Source organism: Centruroides vittatus, unplaced genomic scaffold (assembly GCF_030686945.1).
Source record: "Centruroides vittatus isolate TY-2023 unplaced genomic scaffold, ASM3068694v2 contig_921, whole genome shotgun sequence".
Taxonomy (NCBI): domain Eukaryota; kingdom Metazoa; phylum Arthropoda; class Arachnida; order Scorpiones; family Buthidae; genus Centruroides; species Centruroides vittatus.
The window spans coordinates 370,592-396,322 of record NW_027122608.1 but is presented as its reverse complement, the minus strand read 5'-3'; the positions used below and the strand labels follow the sequence as shown (position 1 = coordinate 396,322).

General features: G+C 36.4%; 4 protein-coding genes across 4 annotated transcripts; 2 read left to right on the top strand and 2 right to left on the bottom strand.

Annotated features, from left to right (window-relative positions):
• Positions 1-1,150: 1,150 nt before the first annotated feature.
• On the top strand, positions 1,151-4,136 carry LOC136984500 (heat shock transcription factor, Y-linked-like). Its single transcript, XM_067281500.1, has 2 exons — positions 1,151-1,707; positions 3,071-4,136. The coding sequence occupies exons 1-2, from the start codon at positions 1,237-1,239 to the stop codon at positions 3,815-3,817; spliced, it is 1,218 nt and encodes a 405-aa protein (XP_067137601.1). The 5' UTR covers positions 1,151-1,236; the 3' UTR covers positions 3,818-4,136.
• Positions 4,137-5,473: 1,337 nt separating this feature from the next.
• galla-2 (MIP18 family protein galla-2) lies at positions 5,474-10,691 on the bottom strand. Its single transcript, XM_067281537.1, has 6 exons — positions 10,664-10,691; positions 10,397-10,573; positions 7,562-7,641; positions 7,365-7,490; positions 6,389-6,434; positions 5,474-5,638 (listed from the first exon to the last, which is right to left on the bottom strand). The coding sequence occupies exons 2-6, from the start codon at positions 10,521-10,523 to the stop codon at positions 5,541-5,543; spliced, it is 477 nt and encodes a 158-aa protein (XP_067137638.1). The 5' UTR covers positions 10,524-10,573; positions 10,664-10,691; the 3' UTR covers positions 5,474-5,540.
• A 611-nt stretch (positions 10,692-11,302) lies between these two features.
• On the top strand, positions 11,303-15,378 carry LOC136984507 (tetratricopeptide repeat protein 5-like). The gene is made up of 10 exons (XM_067281511.1): positions 11,303-11,481; positions 12,929-13,061; positions 13,199-13,416; positions 13,485-13,632; positions 13,694-13,785; positions 13,952-14,005; positions 14,099-14,245; positions 14,315-14,523; positions 14,606-14,750; positions 14,810-15,378. Exons 1-10 carry the CDS (start codon positions 11,455-11,457, stop codon positions 14,927-14,929), a joined length of 1,293 nt encoding a protein of 430 aa, XP_067137612.1. The 5' UTR covers positions 11,303-11,454; the 3' UTR covers positions 14,930-15,378.
• On the bottom strand, positions 15,022-25,177 carry mRpL39 (mitochondrial ribosomal protein L39). The gene is made up of 10 exons (XM_067281515.1): positions 25,048-25,177; positions 22,321-22,533; positions 22,109-22,248; positions 21,938-22,037; positions 18,938-18,999; positions 18,750-18,862; positions 18,530-18,677; positions 18,396-18,467; positions 18,279-18,326; positions 15,022-15,156 (listed from the first exon to the last, which is right to left on the bottom strand). Exons 1-10 carry the CDS (start codon positions 25,097-25,099, stop codon positions 15,079-15,081), a joined length of 1,026 nt encoding a protein of 341 aa, XP_067137616.1. The 5' UTR covers positions 25,100-25,177; the 3' UTR covers positions 15,022-15,078.
• Between the last annotated feature and the right edge of the window lie 554 nt (positions 25,178-25,731).

The following is a 25,731-nucleotide window of genomic DNA, read 5'->3' as shown; positions in this document are numbered from 1 at the left end:
AAAAATTAGCCAAACGATACTCTTATTTCCTTTAATGGATTTTAATGATTTATACACGTATATATATATATAAATTGCTTTAATCTATGATAAATACACTTTAAATATATAAAATAGAAGTTGTACAGTGTACAGTACTGTACATAACGTTATGACGCCATTAAAAATTATTTAATTTGGCAGAATGTAAAATTTTAATTGTCTGTATAAAACTTTTCTATTAGCTAATTTCAAAAAATTTCCTTTATCTAAAACAAAAACATTACATTACAAACACGCTTTAATGGATAATGTAAGTGTAAGAAGGGAAGTAAACAAACCAATAGCATAATCCGTTTCATATAAAACGGATTATACCATTGGTTTGCTTAATGTTTAAATATTTAAATTTCCCGTCTCCAAAACAACGTAATCGAATATATCAAAACTCCAAATTGCTTTTAAGTAAAAATAAACAAACGAAAAAGTATAAATACACCTTATACATAAAGCATCAAAAGCTTAATAAATAAATAAATATATTTTCAATTTGGCGCCTGCACGTGTAACGTACGTGCTGAATAATTAAATATTTTTAACGTCACCACCTTCTTCGTCGTATTTTTCGTATAAAGTATGGATGGATATAATTTAATAATCGCTAAAAATAATTAAAATAATCGCATTTACACGATTTTAAATTAAAATTAAATCATATTTACGTAATAGGTTCGTTCGGTAAATACGGCGGATTACTATGGCAATGTTACAAACAATTTCAATCCCGCATCAAAAGTAAGTTCTTGTATGATTTTAAATTAAAACATTCTTTTACACATAAATATTTAAACCGAGTTTTATTGACGTTTTTTATATTTAATGAGCATTAACAATTTAATCAACGCTTTAATAATAAAAGTTTAAAAATCTCGAGCTTCCGTTGCTTTAGTAACGCGAGTGCGGGATTATTATGTAATTTTAATTCAATTTTATTAATTTAAACAGATGTTTTTCAATCATAATCTTAAAAAATCAAATAAATAATGTTTATTTCAATATTTTCCTGGTAAATTTATTAAAGATAAACAACGGTTTGCATAAACAATGTCCCCAAAAATTAATTTAATGCTCTAAAACCACAATAATAATAGTGAACTCTAATTGGCTGGCAGCGATGACGAAATTTGAAAATTTTTCGATTACGGTGTAACTGACGTAATCGGCAACACGTGCGCGATTCGAACAGCGGGGAGAATTATGAAAAAAAGAACACGAAGAAGAACGATAATGTATTCTTTAACCTATTCGAAGAAATATAGCGAAGGCCAGTCATTGTTATCGATGCGTTTCCCTCAGAAATTATGGAAGATCGTCAACGAGTGCCAGACGGGTGCCATCAGCTGGAGCCATCAGGGCGATTCCATCATCCTGGATTACCCAAAATTTCAGGAGGAATACCTGGAGAGCAATGTCGACATCTTTAAAACTAGCAACATAACTAGTTTCATCCGGCAGCTCAATCTTTACGGTTTCCGCAAGGTGAACCACTACAACAGGGAGTCGTCCAAGAGGATGGGCCAACAGGATTTTCACGAATTTCGCAACGAGTGGTTCCTGCGTGGACGTCACGACCTCCTGTCCAAGGTCTCGAGAAAGCCCTCCAATATCAAGCCTAGATTGGGTTATAAGAAGAGGAGTGGTAACACTTCTAGGATTGCCAAGTGCCAGGTAAGGTTCTATTTCGGGGTGAGGTTTTTTTTGAATTTATGCCTCGAAATTCGGTATTGTCAATGTAACTTGAGTGAGGTGTTGTCTTGTGGATACAGGTTCAGAAAATCCTGTCTGCGGTATACCGCTCGGTCACCCGTGAAGGAGGCTAGAAAACTTGGCAGAAAAGGAAGGTCTTCGGCTTCCTTTAGAATGTCCCAGTGGTATATCGCAGAGAAAGAGGATTTTCTGAACCTCTATTCAAGTCACATCACCTCACTCTAGTAGTACGGACAAATGCCCAATTTCCTGCCTCCACAAACCTGTTTCCGGTTACTCCAGTTAGCAGAAAAGATTACTGGGAATGGGTTCGGAAGGCCTGAAGGCTCTAAAAAAAGCTCAAAGTCCTACCTTTTCTTCCAATGGAGTAATTGGAAAGAAAAATTGTAGGCTCTTCTGCCTCTTTTATATATTTTTAATATGTAAAAGAGGCTTGCAGCCTTCATTCTGCATATAACAAATACTCCAGGGATAATTTTGAAAAGGAGATTCAAATAGGTAAGTTTATAAGAATGGCCTCAAAAGGCCATTCTTATAGACCTTTGGCTCAGATCTCAAGCTGTAAGGGGTTTGAAATTTTGTACATATGTTAATATTGTTTCGTTGTGGAAACTGCAATACAACCTGCAAATTGCTTGAACAGAGTTGTGGACAAATTAGGCTCACCTCTAGTAAACACCACCTTAGGTGTGTGCCAAAATAGTTTCTTCATTCAATAAACTAAAATCACATATGTGGCACATAAAAGTAGAATATAATTGCAATTTAGGAAAATTATTAGGGTCAGTCCACAGACTGTGCTTTGAAAACTACTGATCTAAAACAGACTCGTGAAACGGTAGAGCAAAGGAGCAGGATTCAAGAACCGTTCGGAACTCTTTGGGAATTTGTTGACATATACCAGAGACCACGAATCGTTAGAAACACAAGTTTACAAGGCTTCAAACTGGATTTTATCGATCATTATAACAGTAATAGGAGGGATCGAGTTTGAAGATGGGTCAAAACATCTGGAGAAAATTATTAGAAAGGTCATTTTCATTTTTACAATTTTGTCAACAGTGAGCCACTATTATTCTAGACAGAAAGAGTCTAGTAGTCACAACACAACCAAGGTGTGCAGTCCCAAATCCTTGGAGATTAGCCTCCTTGTGTATTTATATAAATGTTTCATAAAAGGCTTTTAAAGAAACGTGTGCTTTGGACCATACAAAGAATTTGCCATTATGGGGGTGTAAAATTCCTGGTTCACCAATCACAAAGTGGTGTGTTAAGCAAGTGATACCTGCCAAAAAAATAACTGTATATACTTATCTATTTACAGATGGCTCTTCAAGCGGCTTTGCACCGTCAGCACATCATTTTGCAGAATAAATACGGTCGGCCTTCCACTAGAATTTCGGCTTCGAAGAGCATCGAGACCCACAAGAAGTCCAGCACCCACTACTTGTGGAATGTTCGAGGAAACAACCGGAATGGCATCCAGCGGCGTCCTCCGGAAGTACCGCAAACGAAAGAGGAATCTGGAGTGAGTGTTAACTGGGAAGAAGAAAAGGTCATAGACATCTTGAGTCAGGAAGAAATAAAATCCTCCGGAAGTTCAATGGGTTCCGTCATGGACGTGAACCATCTTCTCGATCCAAACATTTCGCCGTGGGTCTATCACTCTTGCGAGTCCGAGCTAACAAATTTGGAAGAGTCGTTTGCACTGGAATCTGTTTTCAGCCACATGGATAAAACTCTGAGCGAAAAGATTTATCACTTTCTGATGACAGAAGAAGAAAACAAGCAATGCCCACCTAACAACATAGATTCCTTCAAGACCAAGCGGTCCTCTCCATCTAGGGCACCTCTCGCAGTGATCGACCAAAACACTTGTTACGCATCAATTCCGAATGCGATCCATTCCTGTTCGCACCATTTTCCCAATGTAACCAACTGGGAAACGATGCCGACCAGAAGCGAAAACACGGTGGAGCAGTACATTCTGAATCCCGTCATGGATGCCCCGCTCTATGATTTCGAAATCTACGACAACCACACTTACCTTCAGTTATTCCCAATAGAATAAAATATTTTATTTTATATATTGATATATAAATGTTGCAAGTTGCCAGCATGTATTATATTGTTAACATATATACAAATATTTATTTATTTTATGAATTTCTATATTGGAAATTACGGATGATTTCGTACGTCAAATGCATTCTTTTGTGCTCGCGAGCGACGTTTACGCATGTTATAAATATAATCAAAGATATTTATATACTGTATATCTACAAAATGTTATATTGTAAATAGTTATTATTCACATTGTACAAATATGTAAGAAAAAATATACAAAATGTTTTATTGTAAATAAATATTATTCATATTGTTGCTGTTAATGTAAAATACAAACTTAAAAAAAATATATGTATATACATAAATATATGCAATTTTAAGATAATTTTCAATAAAATTTGGAAATTAATTTTGTTGCAAAGTTTGAATTACTCACAGATGCAAGCATCCTTACAAAATGTACGAAATTATTCGTACGAATTGCCAAGAACCTTGCCGCAATAAACAGTCGCACTCACAGTTCTCCGATTTTGTCGGTGTCGCAATTTTTGGCCAAGCTTTGAGTTGTGCCCGAACCCGCAAGTCTCGACCGTCAAGCAACTGCAAAGACGAGTGTGCTTCGAATGTCATTACTTTGTGCGATGTTGAAGAATAGATTGCGACTAGACATAAAAAGATGGAATGTGTCGTATTGAAATTAACAAGATAATTTGGTGTTTGCATTTGGCAAAACCGACGAAAGAACAAATAGTTACTAACGGCAATGCATGCAATGCAAGAAGCTTCGAACTACAATTCAATGTCGGATCGGTGATTCCACGAGGTTAACATTGGTCGCGATCGGAGCTAATCTGGCCTCGAAAACAAGGCCAAATTTTGATCAACATACAAAGTTGCATGGGACAATAGACAAATATCGTTCGTTAGTTTCTTTTACATTTGCAGAATAGGCTATTCGTCATGAATTTGTTGTTTGTCGATGATGAAATTTGGGATCTCCTTGAGCATTAGGACAAGGGGACACATGTCCCAATGTACAGGCATCCATGGTTACTAACAGAATTTACAAAATTTTGGGTTTTTATTGCTAGCAGTACTTTGAGAAGAGTTTCATCACCATACCTCAAATCAATAGTAAATCTTCAACAATTAAAAGTTTTTTAAGGTGCATAGCGGATTGCACAGCTGGCTTACGATGTTGCCAATACTACCACAGGAAGACCGATTCAGAAAGGTCCAAATTATGACAATACACATAAAATTCATGAAAAGCACAAACAATGCATAACTATCTCAATAAACCCCAAACAAGATCAACAAAGGAGTATGATACAGTAGCGTGATTACAACACAAGATTAAGATTTGACGAGTGTTTTAATTTTTGTTACTTTTTAAGTAATTACAGTATATATTACTTATTAAGATGTGTGTTTATGTAAAATACATACATCTTCAATCATCAAAACATTATAATTTCTACACAAAAACATTTCGGGGCTAGAAAGTAACTGGTTCGTATACACTACAATTTGTATTCTGTTTGCAACACTTCTATAAAGTAATCCACTCATAAATTGGTCCAGATAAACTAGAATTGGCGATACTTTGTTCGTAAAAAATACAATATAGCCCAATCCAAAAGACAAATAAATTACGAAATTGTAATCCTTAAATACTATTTTTTATTGATAAATATACATTGTTTATGAATACACTATAGGAGAAATCACTGCTTGGAGGAGAGACACTGATTTACAACTTCCAACAGGTAGGAATTTTCCAGAGCGGCGGCAACCCTCTCCTTGTCTGCAAGCTGTTTGTTAACTGAAAAATTCCATGACGTTAAAGAAAAGAAAGAAATGCCGGGATAAGCAAATATATATAATACTCGAAACACTATGAAAATGAATTATAATTAAATTTATTGGCAATTTAAATTTGCTTAATCATGTAATAACAATAACAAATTTTTGTTTAATTCTTACTGCTGTATAGCCATTAAAAAAGCTTTCTAATGGGCAATTTTGGATCTGGTTGGCCAACCGAGTGGCAAAAGATGGGCCCGAAGTCAAAGTGAAAAATCCCCAGACTTCCCTGTGAAAATTTTGGAACAAACTAAGACTTTGCCCGGGGTCCCGAATGGCAGATGATGACTTCAGAGTTGGTAAGAAGGTCCAAGATGGTAAAATTAATTGATCAATAGAGGTGTTGCGTTTGAACCTAAAACTTTCCATGAAATGCAAACATTTTACTAACTTATGCGCAATTCTGCACACAAATGCATTGCATCTACTCAGTAAATGTACGTTAACACATCTAATGTTACGCAAACACAGTCTCACAAGTGTGTCTCTTCATTTATGGAAACTAGTAGCATCCCACAGTCTCTCTAATTTTACATGGAGTCACAGTTAATAACTATTTGATCCAAGGCATTTTAAAAAGCTTTTGAATCTCCTTAATAACTTATATTTAAAGTTTTTCAACATCAAATTTGCATATCAAACTGTGCATTAGCGATACATGCTTGTCAGTTTGGGAAACAAAAGAAATTAATAGTTTAAAAACACAAACCTGCATCTTCCGAAGCGTGGGTTCCGGGAGAAATGTACACGTCAACCTAAATGAATAATAAAAGTATTCGGTTTAATGAAATTACTAATGTTTTCTAATTAAAAATTGTCTTAAGATAGTCCAAACATAAGTTTGATTACTCTCAGTGCCAAACTCAGTGAACTCTATCTTCTACTATACAATATTTGGCATGAGTATCGATTTATACTATGCTGTAGATGCTATAATGGAAAATAGGAGATGAACGGAGAATTAAAGGATTTGCTGAAAACTGAGGAACGAGAAAAATATGGAAGTGGTGCCGATTAACAAATCAAGTCTCAAAATATGGGCACTCGAAGATGGTTACAAAAAGAATAGTTGAAGGAATAAAGAAGACATTTACGTAAGAATAGCTCAAACATACGAGACAAGATAGAAAATGATCTAAAGCCAGCTCCACACATTTCATATTTGCCGAATGCCAAATAATTGCCCACTCATCCCTTTGATTTGGCACAATATACCAGCAGGAAGTGAAAAATGGCAAATACCAAACAATAGTAACGGGTAAATCATCCGCACTACTCAGTACCGGCCAGATGTTTGAACAGATTTGCCAATACCAAATGTATGGAGCCAACTTAAGTGAGGATGTGGCAAGAGACCGATCGCAAAGCTGACCTCAAAAATGCTAAAAAGATGTATTTGAAATGTTTAAAAGTTAGCTGAAGTTCACATTACAGTAATTGGTTCCAAAATTACAAATTAATTTCTTCTGAATGACTGACTTAAAGTGCCTTATTCAAATATATCGAATCAAAAGTATTATCAAAAATTTGGACTTTTACTTTATTTGGGTTAAATATGCAGTATATCTACTCCAAACTGCATGTTGGTTTTAATTTACATGAAGCTTGCACTGTATCATCTACTACAACTTTATTTTTCATAATATGCTACATTTGTTTGAAAATAATTCTTAATAATTACTTACCTTAAATCTTTCGGGTAACGCCCTCAGCAGCTTCACCCTGATCGCCAACCCGATCAGCGTGGCCATACTACAGTGGGGTATTGTAGGCGTAAATTCTACCGTGACGCTATTATTTGCGTTGTCCACCTATGTTTGAATGTCATCAAGATTATAAAACAATCTTCTATGCATTACGAATCAAAACTTTTAGCCCTTACCTTCACTTTGCTTTCTTCTATGACGTTTAGTTCCTCTAAAGTTAATGGATGTTCCGGATCGTTTATGCCTCTTATCATATTTAAGGTGGATTAAGGTTTAAAACTGTAATCAGCTTGCATTAAGTAACTGTTATGCTTATACACTGGTCTAGCAACAAACGTTTCAACAAATGTATATATACAGTCTTCCAAAACGAATTTTACCATTTTAAATTATTGTAATTATGTTAATTATTATTTGAAAATGTCATAATCTACATTAAAACATTAAAAATTATCAAAGTTTCACATTTGCATCTTGTGTTGTATGGAAAATTCTTTCTACACTCAGTATGTCCATTGTCACTCCTCCCACAGCAACCACGATTCTGTGTTTCCTGCAGATTACTCATGTTACATAATGACAAACAATTCCATGTTTATGAATTGCAGAAAACAAAATACTTTCACTGTTGTGGAGTTGCCATTTTCATTTGTGATACTTCCAGAGGCAATAGACAACAGTACATTAAAATGCAGATGGGAGATGAAATTCGGACATTTACTCTATCGATTAGCATACGTCCCATAATTCTCGGAAAATAATTAACATAACTACGGTAATTTAAAATGGTACCTTCTTCTCGGAAGACACTGTAGAACATAGACATCTTCTAATTCAAACAGCACATCTGTATTTGGTAATTTATATTCTTTTTGTGTAGTAAATAACATCTAGCCTTCTACAATCAAATAATGCCATTGATAATGCATGTACATTTGTCCGGTACAGTATCTTATATGCAAATCCAGTACAAACTTTAGATGTAAGACAAGGGCACCCCAGGACAAGTATTGTGGAAAAAAAAGAAAGAATATAAAAGAAATTTTATTTTATTTGTAAATTCACTAAGCAATCATTCACAATTGTGCACCAACATACCCTCCCGAAATAAATAACTGCTAGTGCTATGATATAGTACATCCTGTGGGTGAAAAGAGAATTACAGAACAGTTTAAAATATGTAATTCTATGTCACTATAACCAAATAAAGCAACTAATACAGCACATATTTGTGTCTATGACCAAATAATATGCTTCTACATTCACTAACAAAGTATTTTCAATATTTTTCTAAGTGGAAACCCGACTTGATAATTTTTTCTTGTGTGGAACTACTACTACGTTATCAATGCAGAATTAGTACACATTTTAGTAATGCACATAAGTGTTATGGTGCCAGTTCAGTAGCCAGAAATAAATCACTGACTAGAGGGAAAAACTGAAAAATTGACTATTTCTTTTTTCAAGTAGCAGTATGCATATTAGATACAGTCCAAGTGTAAAAAATGTAACAGTAGTCTACGTTTAAGTGATGAAAGCAAATGCATTTATTATTTATAGAGGACTCGTATTGTCGATCGTGTAAGTAGAAATCTGTGCATAATTAGTCCATCTGTGAAAGATGGACTAATTACATATGGATTTCTATAATCGCGAGTAATCTGTATATATAACTACACACGGATCAGCAGGTTTACACAAGTCATTTTTACAGTAAGCATTATAAAACCCCATTCTCAGACACATAAGAATAACAGATTACCTCATTCATAGTGATGGAGAAAATTATCATGCAAAACTCCTTCTGGTAGTTGACCACGTAGCAAGGCATTGTCAGTTCTTTAAAAGATAACGAGGAATCTGCATTTTGAGTGCACATTTTTTAAAAATACCTGTTATTAAGCTCGCTTATCCTTTCACAGTTGCCATGTTTGCGAGGCTCTCGACGAAGGAAAACCCTGTCGTCGATCACCATAAACAATCGTGCAATCCAACGGTCGACTGCTTGGTGAATAGCCTGTGATTAAATTATTAAATTACGATTTTTTCATTAAAAGTTTAAAAACATTTTTCTCCACAACAAGTATAAAACAAACTTTTTCATATAAAAATTTTGCTTTTTGTGTTACCACACCTCGTAATAAAAAACATCAAAATCCAAAACAGCTTTAAACGGTCAACTACTGGTGCCATTACCATACTGCATACGTGGCACTAGTCATATAACAACTGCAGAAGTTAGGCCCTGCCCCACCAAAATTATCGAGTTTATAGCTTCGTCACCGAATATAGAAGGACCGAGGTAATGTGCCGACTCCGGAAGTACGAACCTAACCGAGCACTACTTAGCCACCTCGCAGCCTCCATAACTAAAGGACTGTGCGGCAGTGTCTGTAACTAGCCTTTTATGCACCCGGTGTGAGCATATGTAACTATGCCTCAAAACTTGGTCCAGGTCATTTCTGTGCCCCCCCAGGGTCTACGCCCTGTGCCTGGACACCACTAGCACCACTCCAGTTACGGCACTGCTGTGCGGTGCCACATGACGCTCGGCAATATATTTTCCGACACCCACAAAGGGTCGTCACGGCATCTGGTCAAAAACCACTGCGCTGATGCGACCTTAACTAAGTAACGTGTTTGCATGTGTCTCTATAACACGACTGGCAACATATATTTACCGTCTATAACAAAACATGTGTGTCTCTCTAATACAGTGACAGTGTTCCATAATCTTGTTTTTACTAGATCCTCTGTTATATGGAATTTCTAATTATTTTTCATTCCAATTATCCAATGGCAGAATAGTGTGAAGCCTCCTGCTCTGTGAAAACTAATATAATTTGGTAGGCCCAAAGGTAACCTTTGGGTAACTAGACAACATGCTGCATCCATACAAAAATTCCCTATATAGGGAATTTTTGTATGGATGCAGCATGTCTAATACACCAGAACTCAAGTAGGCCTAACTAAAACAGCATTTTCTACGAATATTCTAAAATAAAGGATATCAAATATTTCCCTAGAATCGAAATCGTCCGTTATACTTTCATCCTCTTCCTGTTTGGTCGTCTGTCTTTCCGTTAAAATGGAATAAATTAAAGGATTTGCGTTTTCTAGCAACTTGTTCAGCACCATTTTCTCGATCTACGACGTGCTACTGATATTTCGGTAGACTCACGAAATATCTTTCAATAAATCGCCATCGACGCAGAAATAATTAGAAAAATTTAATTAATTGTGTCAATTATTAATAAAATAAAGTGAAAATTTAATACATTACGGTTCGTTCTACCGATATTTCAGTATACTAACAAACATTTCAGTAGATTCGGGGAAAATTTATCATGTCGTCACCCTTTTGTTTAAATCACGTGATAGGCTAATTTCTATCTATCTAATCATTTTATAAACTTCAAAAATATAAAAGATTTAGAAGAAGAAACTGTTTTAATTTTATTTACAGTTAAGAATGTTTTAAACCAATTTTTTTATCTTTTAATAATTATATTTAAAAGATATTAATTATTAAAACACAAACGGCGCTGCGACAGCCGAGAAAAAGTTAAAAAGCGCCATCTACGTTTCGGGAGTAAAATTAAATTCATTCATAAGTTAACAAAAATTTAAATATATTTATATATTTTAAACGATTTTTTCCCTATAATTAAATTACAATTAATTTAAACATCATTACGCATCCGCTCATCTTCCAGAATACTTTACTAGACAATTATTGTTATAGTGATTTTTTTTAAATATAAAAATAACAGAAAAATCTTTGAGTATCTGAAAGATGCATCAGAACTTTGCATTAAATATTATTATTTACAAATAATTTAATTTAAAGTGTTATTTATTTTATAAAAAAGGGGAGAAATGATTAAGAGCGCCATCTGACGTAAACTTTAGAAAGTAAAAAGGTCGCCTGGTCTAGCTGGATGCCGGGTTTGGTCCTCGAAAGAAGCGTTAATTTGATGGGAAATAATCAATTTTAGCGAATCGATTAACGTATGGGCTTTTATTTAAGTATCTCCTGATGTTATAAAGGGTTTTTAGGGCAAAAAACATGGAAGACAGCTGGAAAATTGTTCAGGTTTGCTCCTTTTCTTTTTATTTTGACGTAAATCGCGCATCTGTAGCGTAAAAACGACAATTTTCTCATATTTAAGCGTCATATCGATGCAAAATCTCGTTTTCCTATTCAAAAATAACGTTTAAACTACAAAACGTGTTAATAAAACGACAAATTTTATTCGATAGTTACTTACGCAGCCACGCGATGTGCGCGGCGCGTCGCGTCGCGTCGTCAACCGTCATGGCATCTGGTTTATAAGTTACGGCAATTACAGTCGCGTCACTTCGCGTAGCTATTCGCTATGGCGCGGCGCGTCATAGCGAATAGCTACGGCGCGGCGCGTTATTGTGGAGTCTGCATTAACGCTGATGCTCCACGTGTGATGCATATTGTTATTAAAATTTCCTTTTAAAACATTAAAACATATCTTCAATTCGGTAACATTGCAGCTTGAAACACGACACAACAAATGGTCAGGCTTGCCAGATTTTCCAATGTCAAAATAGGACGGGAGCAGACGCGCCCTTTGCCCGTCCCGTTACAATTCAACATACTTAAATTTCACGCAACACAAGATTCAATAATTACCAGTAAAGAATAGTTGGCCACTGGACTCAAGGCTCGTGGTATCCCGTCCTTGCTCTTATTTGACGGGAGGGGTGCATAGGAGTAGGAAGGGAAAACTGACAGTTGCCGTGCTAGCATAGGATGACAAGGTTGAGCCACACTTGTTGCCTTAAAGTGTTTCCAAAAGTTTCTCTCCTCTGTATTTCCGGTAAATGTACGTAAATTTTGGTACCTTTCCTCTAACTGGGACATCGCTCGGAAATCGGGACTCTCTCGATCGAACCAAAATGTCTGGCAAGCCTACAAATGCTGTGCGAATTTCCATATTTGCCCATTCTGCTTAATGAGTTTATAACCTTGTCTTAATGTTCGGAGACCCTGAATTGGGCTAGCTCTTTTGAAAAGTTACTTGGCATCCTGTATCTTTTATGGTCGAGATTCGGAAGAAACCATGCATTGAAGTATATAATCTTCCGTACACAGAATTATGATTTAGCTCCGTACAAAATATATTGACTTCGTGTGTTACATTTACTGTTAAGAGTAGTCACGTGCTGTCATAAATGGGAAAGTTTCGGTATATTGCTACAAATGGTGGCCTGCCATTCTGCTGTCTTCGTACCAACATGCCACAACCTTCTCGTTTACGAATGCAAGGAGTATTGGAATGAAGTTTAGGTCTGCTCTAAACTTCGTTCCGAAATCTGTGTAAGAACTGTAAATAGGTTGGCTGAACGAATGTGGTCATCCATGTCGACGTGTGTTTCTTGCCTTCGAAACATACTTAAGACAACGGGTAGTCTCACGCAGTTAAATTGCTTCCGTATTTATTTCACTAATAGATGTCACTACTGATTTCCACTCGGCCCTTTTTAATTTCTGACTTCCTTTCTGTCAGGACCAAGTCACTGATCTGTATGACTTCCGAGATCATTACTTTGAAAGGAATCCGATAGAAGAAGCAAAAGATAAGCCCGATCGGCTGAAGGAAAAAGTAAAGAGTGCTTTAGAGACTCTAGAAAAGTATCGCGGTGAGTAATCAATACAACTGGTAAATTATCCGTAATGCTAAACGGTGTGTGCGGCGAGTGCAAAGACTTTGCATATAATAGATGAATTAGTTCAGATTTCTCCACTTTGTATTAAAAAACTTACTTTATTTTCGTAGCTTTCTGTGAAGAGAACAACAAAGCGCAGTTTCACATGCTGAAAGGTCAGATCTTGAATGTGGAGTCGGACTTCGACCAGGAAGCGCTCGAGTCTCTCTCCAAGTCCGTCAAACTCAATCCGAAATTGTTCGAAGCATGGAACCACTTGGGAGAGTGCTACTGGAAGAAGGGCGACGTCCAGGCGGCCCGAAACTGTTTCGAAGGAGCCCTAAAACACGTAATTTCTGTTCTTTTCTTCTGTTGGATTTTAGAGCCCTGCATCAAATTCTGTCTTGAAAATTTCAGTCAAAAAATAAAGTCTCGCTGCGTAACCTGTCCATGGTTCTGAGGCAGTTGGGCAACACTCCCCAGGAGAAGGCAGACAACATCCAGAGCGGAATCGACAAGGCCCGAGAGGCTGTGCAGATGGACGTGGAAGACGGAAAGTCTTGGTGTGAGTATCATTGTCTTCAACCGGTTTAAATGTACAATTAAAATCTTATTGTATATTTTAGATATTTTGGGTAATGCGTACTTAAGCTTCTTCTTCATTGCAAATCAAAATCCAAAGGTTTTAAAGCTTTGTATGGCCGCTTACGAGAAAGCGGTAAGTCTTTTTCTTAATTCTTGCAGCATCAATTTCTCAGCATAGTTAAACATGCCTATCAATGAAAATTATCACGTTGCAGTTTATGCAGTCTGAATATTGATTGCATAAGCAACACAAATTCCCATTGCATTGTTAGTTAGTACAATCTTATTTCTAAATTTAGCTCCGAGACCCCGTAAGTCGTTGCGATCCCTGCCTCCATTACAACCATGCTACAGTAAGTATGTAAGTTATTAAGATATATTTGTGAATTGCATGGGTTAAAGATTAGGTTTGGATTCTGAACGTCAACGTTTAACTCTCCTCGTAGGTTCTGAAATATGAAGAAGATTATCAGGGCGCAATAGACGGATTCGAGAAGGCAATCCAGTACGATCCACTATGGACGGATGTCCGAGACAGCCTTGAGAACTTTGTTGGTTACGTTCAACAAATCCAGGAAATGGTAACCAAAAAGGTAAATGGCTTTTGAAATTTATGACAATGCCAGAAATTCAAAAATTCGAAAAAATCCAAACTTTTTCAGGGTTGTCTTAAAACAAGAAGACTGCAAACGCTCTTAAAATCAATAAAAAAGCACCACTTGGGACCATATGCAGATAATGCTGTTGCAGAGGAGAAAGGAACGAAGTTCGAACAAATTAAATTAAATCAATTACAACCGGGAACAAATGGCGGCAAAGTGGTGATTGGAAAAGTCGTATGTAACGTAACGTGTTCCGACCCCGTGGCATTGTAATTGCTCCCTTTTTGTTCTCGAGTTTGAGACAAGTCTTTGTACATTGCTCACGCACATCTTTTTTTTTTTTTCTTTAAGCACGTTCTGCATGATTGACGACGAAGAGACCTGTTGCGCTGTGACGGTTTACAATCTGGCAGAAGGACGGGGCATGATCATCGGAGATTCCGTGGCCATTCCCGAACCAAACTTGAAAATAGTGAAAGTGAAACACAAAGAGAAGGTATGCGAGTTTGAAATTTTCTCACATATTCGATCGATAGATAACTCTCTTATTTTCAGGAATTCTGTTACAAGAGCATCAGAGTCGACACCCCGCTACGCCTGGTTGTAAACGGAAAACGGTTGACGGCAGATCAGCATGCACCTCCCAGACTGATGGTGACAGTGACCAGCGACTAAGAAAAAACTTCCTAACCACCGATACATAAATTTTGCATTTCTGCAGCTCTTTGGAATCTGTGCCAACCATGTTCGAAGAAACAAAAACAGGCAAAAGGAGAATGCGTTTATTCGTACAATTTTATAACTTTATACACAAGTATCTCTCACTAAACCGTAGATGCTCGAACGGTGTCGGTCTCCCCCGTTGGGATCTTCTCGGAAGCTTTGGGCAAGCCTGTCGTATTCTGGAAAAGTTAGCAAAAGTCCATTATAGTCACTTTTGTATATACCAAGTTATCGTACTTAATATACCAAGCCTCGTCATTGCATCGACAGACTCGATAATCTTATTAACGATGCAAAGCTTGGAGATTCTTCAGATGGTGCTAAGAATCTCTAAACTGCAGAATGACATTTTGCATAAGCTAAAAATGTACTTTTCTATTTAATAAAATATGGTAAAGCTAGGTATGTTCTGCATTTTTTCATATATTCCAAAATAAAAACCCAGTCGTCTGCCATTTGGAGGAGTGATAAACTAAACAAACACTGCATTGGCTAAAATTATCAATGATGAACGAAGGGGCGACAAAGGACCGTAACTGTGAAAACTTCTATTGGGTTGACATTTGTTTCATTTTTCTGTTTAATTAATTATTATTCTTCAAATGCCCAAACAAAGACTGGTTATTTGGTACAGCGGTCACCAACCTTTCAGACCTCAAATTTGAATCCCGCAGACCACTCATGAATTCTGTAAATGACACAAGCATCTATAGAATAAAAGTTCCATTTTACGACGACGCACTCGGAACCAATTACTGTGTGGTAACGAAACGACGAAAAACTAACGTTTTTGAACCCCCTTCTGGGCTCTGCATCAGGTTGTTAACTGTTCCAACATGGTTATTCATTTACGGAATAACCATCTTGGAACTGATTCATAACTCATTGTGTCCGGGGAGGCCAACTCGTTGCACATGCACGACATGGCTTTTAGTTAATTTTTTCAAACTTATAATCAAACATTATTCCATAAACAAATAACCATCTTGGAATGGTTAAGAACCTGATGCAGACCCGAAAAGGGGTTCGGAAACGTTCGTTGTTTCGTTACCACACCACTATTGGTTCCGAGTGCGTCGTTATCATTAATCCAGTGTGACGAGTAGTCATTTACTCTTTAGTTCCATTTTACTTTGTTATGAAATTCATTTGTTTAATTATTTTAATAAATTAGTGTGAAGTGAAGTTTGTTGCTGCTTGTTTGAAATAAGTTTATGGATTCTTGGATCTTTTCCACAAAGAATGACAATTGCACTTACATTATTTATTGATGTCATTTCAAGTTTGGGGGGATTTTTATTCAAATCTAAAACCAATGAGTGAGAAAAAGCAACCAAGCATTTTACATTTCTTTTGTAATATTTGAGTTGATCAATGTCCAAATTTCTCCATGGACCACCGGTTGGCGACCGCTGATTTAGTAGATCCCAAGCGGTGTAACTATTTTATATATCATGTATTAATACAAAGACACATTTCTAGCACTACGTAATCCAGTCGCCTTATCTTTAAAACACAATACTCAAAAAATAAAGTTAAGTAATTGTAACTACTCCACTATAAACGACCATTAAGTTAATAAATTCTTAGTCATTAAAAATATATATCGAATTTTCGTTCGATGTATTTCAATACATCTATGCACTTGACGGAAGTTACCTATATATCGATGTAGAATGTGTCCGTTCTCTATACGCTCCTACTCTAAATCCTTTGACCAATCTGCACTAAATTTTTCATAGTTATTCTCTAGGATGTTGTAGAAAATATAAGCTAGCATAAAATTTCAATGCCCCATTCCCTTCCTTTGATTTTATTTATCGGGAAGGGGTGTATCATATATATACCATATTTACTCACGTATAAGACGAGGTTTTTATTCATCTTTCGTTGCTTCAAAAATCTAGGTCGTCCGAGCAAAAACCTATACGCACGAGCAAAGGATTCTTTGCATTTTTGCAATAATTTTCGTGAACCGTGTACAGTTCGTGCTGCCATTACAGCAAGGTGCTATCGAAGTCGAGGCGAATGTCACTTTCAAAGAGATGGTCCAAAAATAGCTAGTCACTTAGCAATGATTATAAATTTAGTTATTTCGTATTTAAATTGGTATTTTTAACGAATATTTGAATATTCCAAATCATTAAAAATAAACTTTTTCCAGTCGTGCGCATTATAATCTTTTGGTTTTGCTACGTGGATATAAGGCCAGGAAAAGAATTCCTGAAGAGCCGAGAGCAAAGTCGTTCGGGAAATACTGTGTTTCAAATTCACTCGACAGATAAGAGGACAACGCTTTATGGAGCGAGAGTGAAAAGGAGGAGCGTCGTAACGAAGCTTTGGAGGGCGAGTCAGGGAACGTTCACTTTCAGAGCAATGTTTATTAAACTTAATTTTAAAAATTAGTTATGTAATTTACGGACGATGCCGTATACCGATTCCTATAATTCTTCAATGAAAACAAATACAATCTGAATTTAATTAATATACACTATAATTATATCATGACTGCACCACACATCTGCTAGTTTCTAAAAATTTCATTCAAGATAAACTTGCAATATGGAAAGTTAAGACTTGCAGGATTTGAATTTGGTGCCACTTTTTGTTGGAATGCTGCACCACCACTTTGCACACATGGCTGTGTCCTGTCAGCTTGTGAAATTCAAGACGGAGTGCTGTGCAGTTCGGCAATTCATGTGTACTGTGCATTTCTATGAAAATAAACTGGAAATGCAGTCACAGTGAATGGCGAACAATATTGTGATACGATCACCAACTTTTTATGTTTGGAACTCGACGATATTGGCAGGATAGTAACATGTCACGTGGCTCGTGAATTTTCAGATCACATTATATCCTGTCAGCCTTGTGACTCGACACCATTGGACTTCTTTCTTTTGGGGTATCTGAAAGAGAAAATGTAAGCCGACAGTCCGGAATCTACCGAACATCTGACAAGTCACAGGCAACACAGAGCTCAGTATTTTGAAGAACATCACCAAAAGATTAACAGTTTGCAAGAGAAGTAGAGACAGCCAGTTGCACGAAGTGTCTTCCACTCCTAATTTCCCATCCCTCAGAATTACATTGGTGTAATAAAAATCTAATTTTGAGATAAAATGAAGTGTTTATTAACAAAATAAATCCTGCAAGTCTTATTGAATTGCCCCATGTAAGTATAAAAGCGTAACGTAGGAATTAAAAATGTTAAATAGACAAATTATAAGTACAATTAAGATTATTATTGTAAAACAGTAAATGATCAGCGATTTAAATATAATTTATGTCAAAAACTTACCAGTTTTTTGGCCCTATCCACTAATGTTTTAAAAGCAAAACTATTCAACTGAAAATAAATAAATTATTATAAGTACTTTGTAGCCTGTATTCCATTTAAATTAGCTTCAAAACTTACCGGTAATTGCCTGGGCAATGCAACGCCTTGAAATCTGTAAATCAGACCTTCCGAAGTATCTAATTTGTGAACCTAAAAAGTATTTCAGTAAATATCGTGCTCGAAGTGCAATACCGAGACTGCAACCTACTCACGGAAGCTACGTCCACGAATCCGAGATGTTTGGTGGTGGAGATCATCGGCCCTGCAGATACATCAATGTGATTGTCCAACCTGTATGCCGTGACGGTGTTACCGTCTTTTGAATGTTCCGCTATGCTCAAGAGTTGATGTAATTTAAATCTGCCACAGAAATAATTTAATTAGCATAAATTGAATATAAAGTTATTATCGCAGACGATTAAAACAGATAACCTGTTATCTTCGAACATTTCCTCGGCAACGGATAAAGGTAGTTCTAATCTTTCAAATTTTATGTCCCTCATAGATAACTTTTGTAGCATTCCCTTTAATGTGCGGAGTTCATCCTAAAATTCACAATGCATTAGAATGATACACCATTGAAAGCAGTACCGACATTTCCTTTGCAAACTAATACTGACCGTTCGGGGCTCCCAGTCGTCGGTGCTCAAATTTACATCGTACACAAAACTTCCACTTCTTACTACATCAACAAAAAGTGTTGTTAAAGTCCAAGCCATATTGAATTGATGATAAGTTAACTTAAGTTTTATGCAGCATAATACAAATTTAAGTTGCAAAGTATTAACAGTCTGCAAGATCATTACAATTATTGATAGATCTGGTCCACAATGGAATAGAGTATAAAGAACGGAAGTAATGTTTTGACAGATACTATGCAGTAATACTGAATAACCTAAGGGTTTAATAACAATTACCATAAAACAGTTACAACACGAATAAATGTTAACTAGCTTGTTTGGCTTTGCAACAGCACAACAGATGCATTCTCAAAACTAACTGAGAATGTATGGCAGTATCTTGAAACATAGTAGTAAAGAAATCAATATTATGGGTCTGATCTTGGATCTCTATGAAAACAAAATACAGTAGACCTTTGTTATAGCACTGCTCACTGTACTGCGCACTCAGTTATAGTGCAGGCGATGTTCGCGACGCGATAAGCTCAAACAGGTTTATACAGGTCCGTGCGGCGTTAGTGAGTAGCGCATTTAATTGTTACTGCGTATTGAGTAATTTTGTATGTATTGAATTCCTGCATGTATTTTGAATAGTGTTTAATTACTGTATGCATGATGAGTAAAAGAAAAGCTTGACATTATCGCTAAAGTAAAGAGGTGAACCGCGTTACACCGCGCCGCTCGGTATAACGCAGTTCACCTTATAACGCGGATGTTGTTTCCCGCCTGACATGCGCGTTATATCGGGGGTCCACCGTACTGATCTGAGGGCAAAGGTTTTGGCTTGAACAAAGCAACTGTCAGAGCAATTAAGAGAAATGAGAATTCTGTACAAAAATCTATCATCCAAAAATCAAAACTTGGCTCAAACACATCACTGTACAGTAGAGATGCAGTCTTACAAAAAACAGATGATTTTTTAATGCTTTGGATTGACAAGTCGGTGCAAAAGCGGGTACCTGTGGTTGAAATTATTATAAAGCAAAAGGTGCTACGAATTTATTAAAAACTATGGAAATCAGAACCATCGACAAGTCTTCAAGCAAATCAAGGTAAAAAAAAAAAAAATTTCTATTAGTGAAGGATAGTTGACAGGAATTTTAAAATATGCATTTTACAATATTAAAATTAAAGGGGAAATTGCATCTGTAGTTGAAAATGCTGCTAAAGGCTTTCCAGAAACACTAGCTAAAATAATAAGAGAGTGGCTATGTTCCTGACCATCTCTCTCTGCATGCCATATCAGAAATCCTGACGTCGGCAAGCACCAGGCACAGGTTAATAAGTGGTTAGTAAGGCGCCAAGGTGTATCCTGCGGGAAGTTACAACCAGAGTGGTTCCCGTTGCCTTCTCTGGTGTGCGATGTTACATGAGGGGAAATGCCTTCCGGGAGGTCTTGTAAGGGAAACTGGCCACTATTCAGGTGTTAAACATGGAGAAACCCGGAAAACTCCACGTGGCCAGCCTGTCCGAGTGTGGCGCGAACCTGCGACCGAACTCCCAGTGTTTAGCGACAGAACCGCTCGGCCACTGGTGGGTCTAGATTTTCATCACTTACATGATTTTTTGAGAAACATGTCTTCAATGTAAGAAAAGACTTGAGTGTATTTACATCAAAAGGTTTACGATGTCACTACTGGTCATTCGAAATTTTAACTCTAAAAACACCAAAAGACATCTCTTAGGCATCTTTGTAGTGGTCCAGTTAAGTGGATCTTGATCAGAATCCTGAATTTCTTCTTATGGGGGCATCTCAAAATATTTGTTCACATACAATCACAGACTACCAGCAAGACCTAATAGTTGCCATGGATGCAGTCATCACAACCGTAACACCTACCAATGCTTCGAAGTGTACAAAGTATTATTCGTCGGGAAGCTGCTTGTTCCACACTAAGTGGAGGTCATTTTGAACATTTATTATAAAATAATGTAACCAGTTACAATACAAGTTAATAAACAACTTCTTTCTGAAGAGTTATTTCTAATTTCTCTTTTTATATCAGTAGTGATATCATAAATCTTTTGACCCGAATATCTCAGGAATGCCGCAACCAATCAAAAAATGGATAACATCACTTTTTTCCATTTGGTTTTTTAACAAGGAATCGTGCGGTCCATTCTGAATACCTTGAATACACAATGGACAGATATGCGTAATAGTAAAAGTATCAGCCTGGACTCTGGGTATTGGTTTCAAATACAGAATCTCAAATTTTCACAATGATTTGAACTAGTCACGTCTTGATCCTCACTATGTAACCACCCTCATTTTGAACATGAATCAACTAGAAAGAACCATAATAAAAATACCTTAGTGTTCATAGAATTATTTTAAAAAACGTATACAGTTTACAAGATTTTAAACCATTCAGTAAAATTTATTTCTTTGGATATGTGAATGAATTGAATCGGAGAACGGCGGTCGATACTCCTTTCACGTGCGTATGCTTGAAATGGCTACCACCACTGTCACACAATCTAGACTGCTAGATTGGTTGGGGTAGCCCCATTTCTCGGCTCACTTGATCATCTGATTTCACCACTTTAAAAAATTACTGTATGTAAGTATGTCAATGATTGCATTTACCTACGAAAGTGTCAGACATGAGGGCCACGTGTACAAGAAACGTAGATGCCATTAACAGTTTGATTCCTAACATGCCAGCTTGGACATGGTTCGAAATCACGTACAGACTAAACGTCGTATACAACATTAGGCGTACAAGTAGAAATGTACTGATTTAATCTAGCAAGTAACTTTTTCAGATGCACTTTCTATTACAACTGCCTATAGTACTATATTCGCATTTCTTTTCCCAAAATTAATCCACAAAACTAGGTTGATTTGACAAAAATACTCTGCATTGCAACATTATAGAGTTTGATATTGTTATTAATTCTCAAACGAACTTATGAATGTTACTTGATATTCCTTACCATCAGGTCTTGGCCAGCTATGCAACTGCACGTACACACTGTCTTTGAACGCCCTTTCGATAATCATACCAAGCATGAAACTGCAGCTTCTCCAAAAAGCCTAAGACCAAAAAAAAAAATTAACGTGTATAAAGACTCATTTTGATTAAATACGAATATTACAAGACTTACCTTGTTCACTTCGTGAGGATCTTCGATTTTAAAATGCAAAAAATCTAGCGTACAGTTGTCTTCTAACGGCCTGTGCATGTCCCACAACTCATTGTTAACAAGTGGAATAACAGATCTGATTCTCAACATTTCGTTAACATCTATAGAATGCACAATCGTTTAGAATAAAGAAAAGATAAATCTAATAGAAATAATAGGTTTAACAGTCTTACGCATGGTACAGTCGTAAGGCGTGGATATATTTTTATTCATCAGTAGAGTACATTCTTCTGGCACTCCGACATAGTTCACTTCTATTTTTTCTACTCTAGTTATCAGAGCCCGCTGCCGAGCCTTCTCCTTCTCGAATATCTTGTTTCGTTTTTCACGGACTTCTTCGTTAGTCAACGTAGAGAGATATTTCTGTCTAATCCCATCTAAAATATCTAAATTAGAAAAGAAAATTAATAAGATGTTATTGTCACTTAAAGTATTTGCTAAATTGCTAATGGCTTAACTTAAATTACTGATTTGTGATTAACTTTATTTCTAAAATAGCATATAAATTTTAAAATTTTAATTAAGGAAAGCAAACTATATTAAAACCAAATGATTACCGAATTTAAATCGGGCTACTTTACACTACTTTTAATAATTAAACACTGGGGAATTTGGTAATAGAGGTACGAATTAGGCACCATTCCCTTATTAAATTTAATAATTGTAATTAAATTAATATTTATTAAGTAATTTAGAATATTCTGGAAGAAAAGAATTGGAACAGAGTGAGACTCGAACCCGCAACTGCCACTTACTGCGTGCATGCATTGACAGTTGTGGGTTCAAGTCCCACTCTGGGCAGTGCAGCTTAATCTCTCACACTTCCCCAATTGGATCTTTGCTTTACACTCTATGCATGTGCACAGTATTACGATCATCAATAGCAGTCTATTTGGCGGTTCCCCATTTGCACTTTTCTGATCTAATCCAGTTACTGCTTGATAGCAGCTGTGTAGAATTGAATTTTAAATCTTTTTATTACCTGTAATCACTAATAGTGGAAAAATGTATACATATGATGCTGTATCCAAAATAAAAGTTATATTGTGCACCATAGAAATTGAAAATTGCACGGCTGGTAAAAGATTTACAGTTGAAAGAAAATTGCACGTCATTGGAGAGCCACGAAGGAAGTTATTTCAATGTAGAAAAGACAGAAAATCATTCCTGGGGCCTGAAAAGGAAGATATCCAATTGATGCAAATCATATATATGGAATCATTTTTATCTTTATTACTTTTTCCAATTTTAAACTCCTACTGTGGCTTAAATTTGAGGGCGACTTATATTCAAAGTAATACAGTATTAATATTAACTTTTCGTAAGTATCAGGCAGCTCAAGAGTGGGAACGTTGCAAAATTTTAGCAAAGATCTCAGAGAAACAGCACTCCAAGCATATTAATTTCTTATATATTTTTGGTAAGGTCAATAGAAAAACTTATTTTTGATACCATACTGGTACTCATTTAAACAGCTTGCTAATTTTCTAGTCATGACACGTACGTAAAAAATTTTTGATCCCGCTTGCACCTGCTGTAACAAGATCGTGTCGACTCCAGATTTCTCTAAAAGGGTAAGACAATCCTTATCATTGCATAGAATTCTATAGAACAACAACCAAGGATAACTGCAATCTCATTTTTTTGTATGCACAAACTATTTGTAAAGTAACAGGCCCCAAGTGTAGAATAGGGTGTACAGATATTGGCTTTTCGTTTTTGTCAATGGAACGAAGGATGGTACGTCTCACAATAATTTAATTAGATTATGCATAGTCTCATTCAATTATTGCATACATTTCTCATTTTTTGATGTCTTCGTGCCTCATTTATTACCGTGTATCATAAACTGGACACCACTCACACCTCAGAGTAGGACTTTAGTACATACCATGTATAATGTCTATATAGAGTTATGCATACTATCACTACGGTACAATTCAAGCTCCAAATAAGACAATTGGGACCTAATCGGAGTCGTGGAGCATACCCATAGGGGCAAAAGAGTCAAACAAGCCATACCTTTACAAGAGACCCTTTGCAAGATATAGCCCCGAAATCAGGTCACGTGAGATGGCAAGTTGCATTGCAACGCTAAGACTATCACATTTAACCATTTAGCCCACATAACTATGCCAGCTTCGAGTAACCCACTTGACTGTGGAGTACTTGATGTTACATAGTTTTAGGGGGTGAGAGGCTTCTCCCACCCAGGCACCGAGGTGCAAGCAATAGCCTGCATCGAAGCGCACGACTATAAGCAGAGCATCAGTCAAGGCGAGCCGTGATGACACAGCACACAGAGGATAGGCACTACACCGATACATGTTAAAAACTGGCCTTTGGAGGCAAATATCTTGCAAAGAGTCACATGTACAGGTATGGTTCCTTTCATGTTCTCTGCTTGTATCAAGGTCTACAATTCTGGGGGTGCTCCTCATTCAGAGCTTGAATCTTGCCATTTATTCATGATTTGAATTCAATGGCTTATGTGTAACTCTAAGTAGAAGTTACCTTTAGCACATTTAAGTAACTTGGGTATCAAATGAGTACTTATTTGATACCCAAGTTAGATTAATGTTACCTTAGGTAGCCAAGATGGTGGCTTGTCTCTAATTCCAGCAAGGAAACAGTGGGACGCACATTCTAACCTAACCTATTCTAATAATTTGGTTGCTAATAATTATGGTAATTTATTAGAATAGGTTAGGTTAGGTTAGAACGTGCATCCCCACTGTTCCCTGTCTTCTGATAGCTGGGATAAGAGACGAGCTGTCATCTTGGCTACCTAAGGTAACATTAGCCCCAAGTTACTTGAAGGTAACTCACATTTCATTCATTACAACACTAATACATCCAAATTATTTATAATAAAACTTTAACTTAATTCCTAAACTTACTTTTCCTTCTATAAAGGCAACATGTCGCCTTCCTTACATAAAATCTCATCATAACTTCCAGTAATCGTCAATTTCACATAAACAACAACACGACTCACGCCTGCATCGCTTCTTATAGCGCCCCCTGCCGCTAAGAAACATTTATTGAATAATCATTTAAGTTTAAATTAAATTTAACAACATAAAAAAAAACGAAAGTAATTTTTATAATTTCCATTCATATCAGCATAAATGTCATTTTTAAATTGAATATTTTAATGATGAAAAACAAAATAATTTTAAAAAATTCAAATTTCCTCATAATTCATGTTCATATGTTTATAATTATAAAAAATTCGTTATTTTTTTTAAATCAAAACGATCAAAAAGAACTTCGGCTTTCTCGGGCTGCTGCCGACCATTTTATGGAAACAGGCAGGCCGAAACAATGTCCTTTCGCCGCCACCTCTAAGTCACAAACCGGCGGCCACAATTACTATCTTCCGGAAGTCGAATTTATTTAATTTTTTTAGTTCCACAGTGATTGGAAGATGAAGATTGGGTTACGAGGCACACTATCTTCCAAAAAATTCTTAAATTTTAATTTTGTTTGCCCGTGTTCTATCCCGTGTCTCTTACGTCAGTAAGACCACGTTTAAATCGCCTCCATTTGCCTGGAATTAACGCCGCCGCTAGGTGTCTAAA

What these genes read in the sequence shown, in the direction of transcription:
- LOC136984500 (XM_067281500.1), top strand. Translation starts at nt 1,237, where the DNA reads ATGAAAAAAAGAACACGAAGAAGAACGATAATGTATTCTTTAACCTAT. An exon ending in CTAGGATTGCCAAGTGCCAG is followed by an intron (nt 1,708 to 3,070) that starts GTAAGGTTCTAT and finishes ATCTATTTACAG; the next exon opens with ATGGCTCTTCAAGCGGCTTT.
- mRpL39 (XM_067281515.1), bottom strand. Translation starts at nt 25,099, where the DNA reads ATGATGAGATTTTATGTAAGGAAGGCGACATGTTGCCTTTATAGAAGG. An exon ending in TTGCCTTTATAGAAGGAAAA is followed by an intron (nt 22,534 to 25,047) that starts GTAAGTTTAGGA and finishes TTTCTAATTTAG; the next exon opens with ATATTTTAGATGGGATTAGA. An exon ending in GCCTTACGACTGTACCATGC is followed by an intron (nt 22,249 to 22,320) that starts GTAAGACTGTTA and finishes TGCATTCTATAG; the next exon opens with ATGTTAACGAAATGTTGAGA.
- LOC136984507 (XM_067281511.1), top strand. Translation starts at nt 11,455, where the DNA reads ATGGAAGACAGCTGGAAAATTGTTCAG. An exon ending in AGGAAATGGTAACCAAAAAG is followed by an intron (nt 14,246 to 14,314) that starts GTAAATGGCTTT and finishes AAACTTTTTCAG; the next exon opens with GGTTGTCTTAAAACAAGAAG. An exon ending in TGTTCCGACCCCGTGGCATT is followed by an intron (nt 14,524 to 14,605) that starts GTAATTGCTCCC and finishes TTTTTCTTTAAG; the next exon opens with CACGTTCTGCATGATTGACG.
- galla-2 (XM_067281537.1), bottom strand. Translation starts at nt 10,523, where the DNA reads ATGGTGCTGAACAAGTTGCTAGAAAACGCAAATCCTTTAATTTATTCC. An exon ending in CGATTCTAGGGAAATATTTG is followed by an intron (nt 7,642 to 10,396) that starts ATATCCTTTATT and finishes AATCCACCTTAA; the next exon opens with ATATGATAAGAGGCATAAAC. An exon ending in TAGAAGAAAGCAAAGTGAAG is followed by an intron (nt 7,491 to 7,561) that starts GTAAGGGCTAAA and finishes ATTCAAACATAG; the next exon opens with GTGGACAACGCAAATAATAG.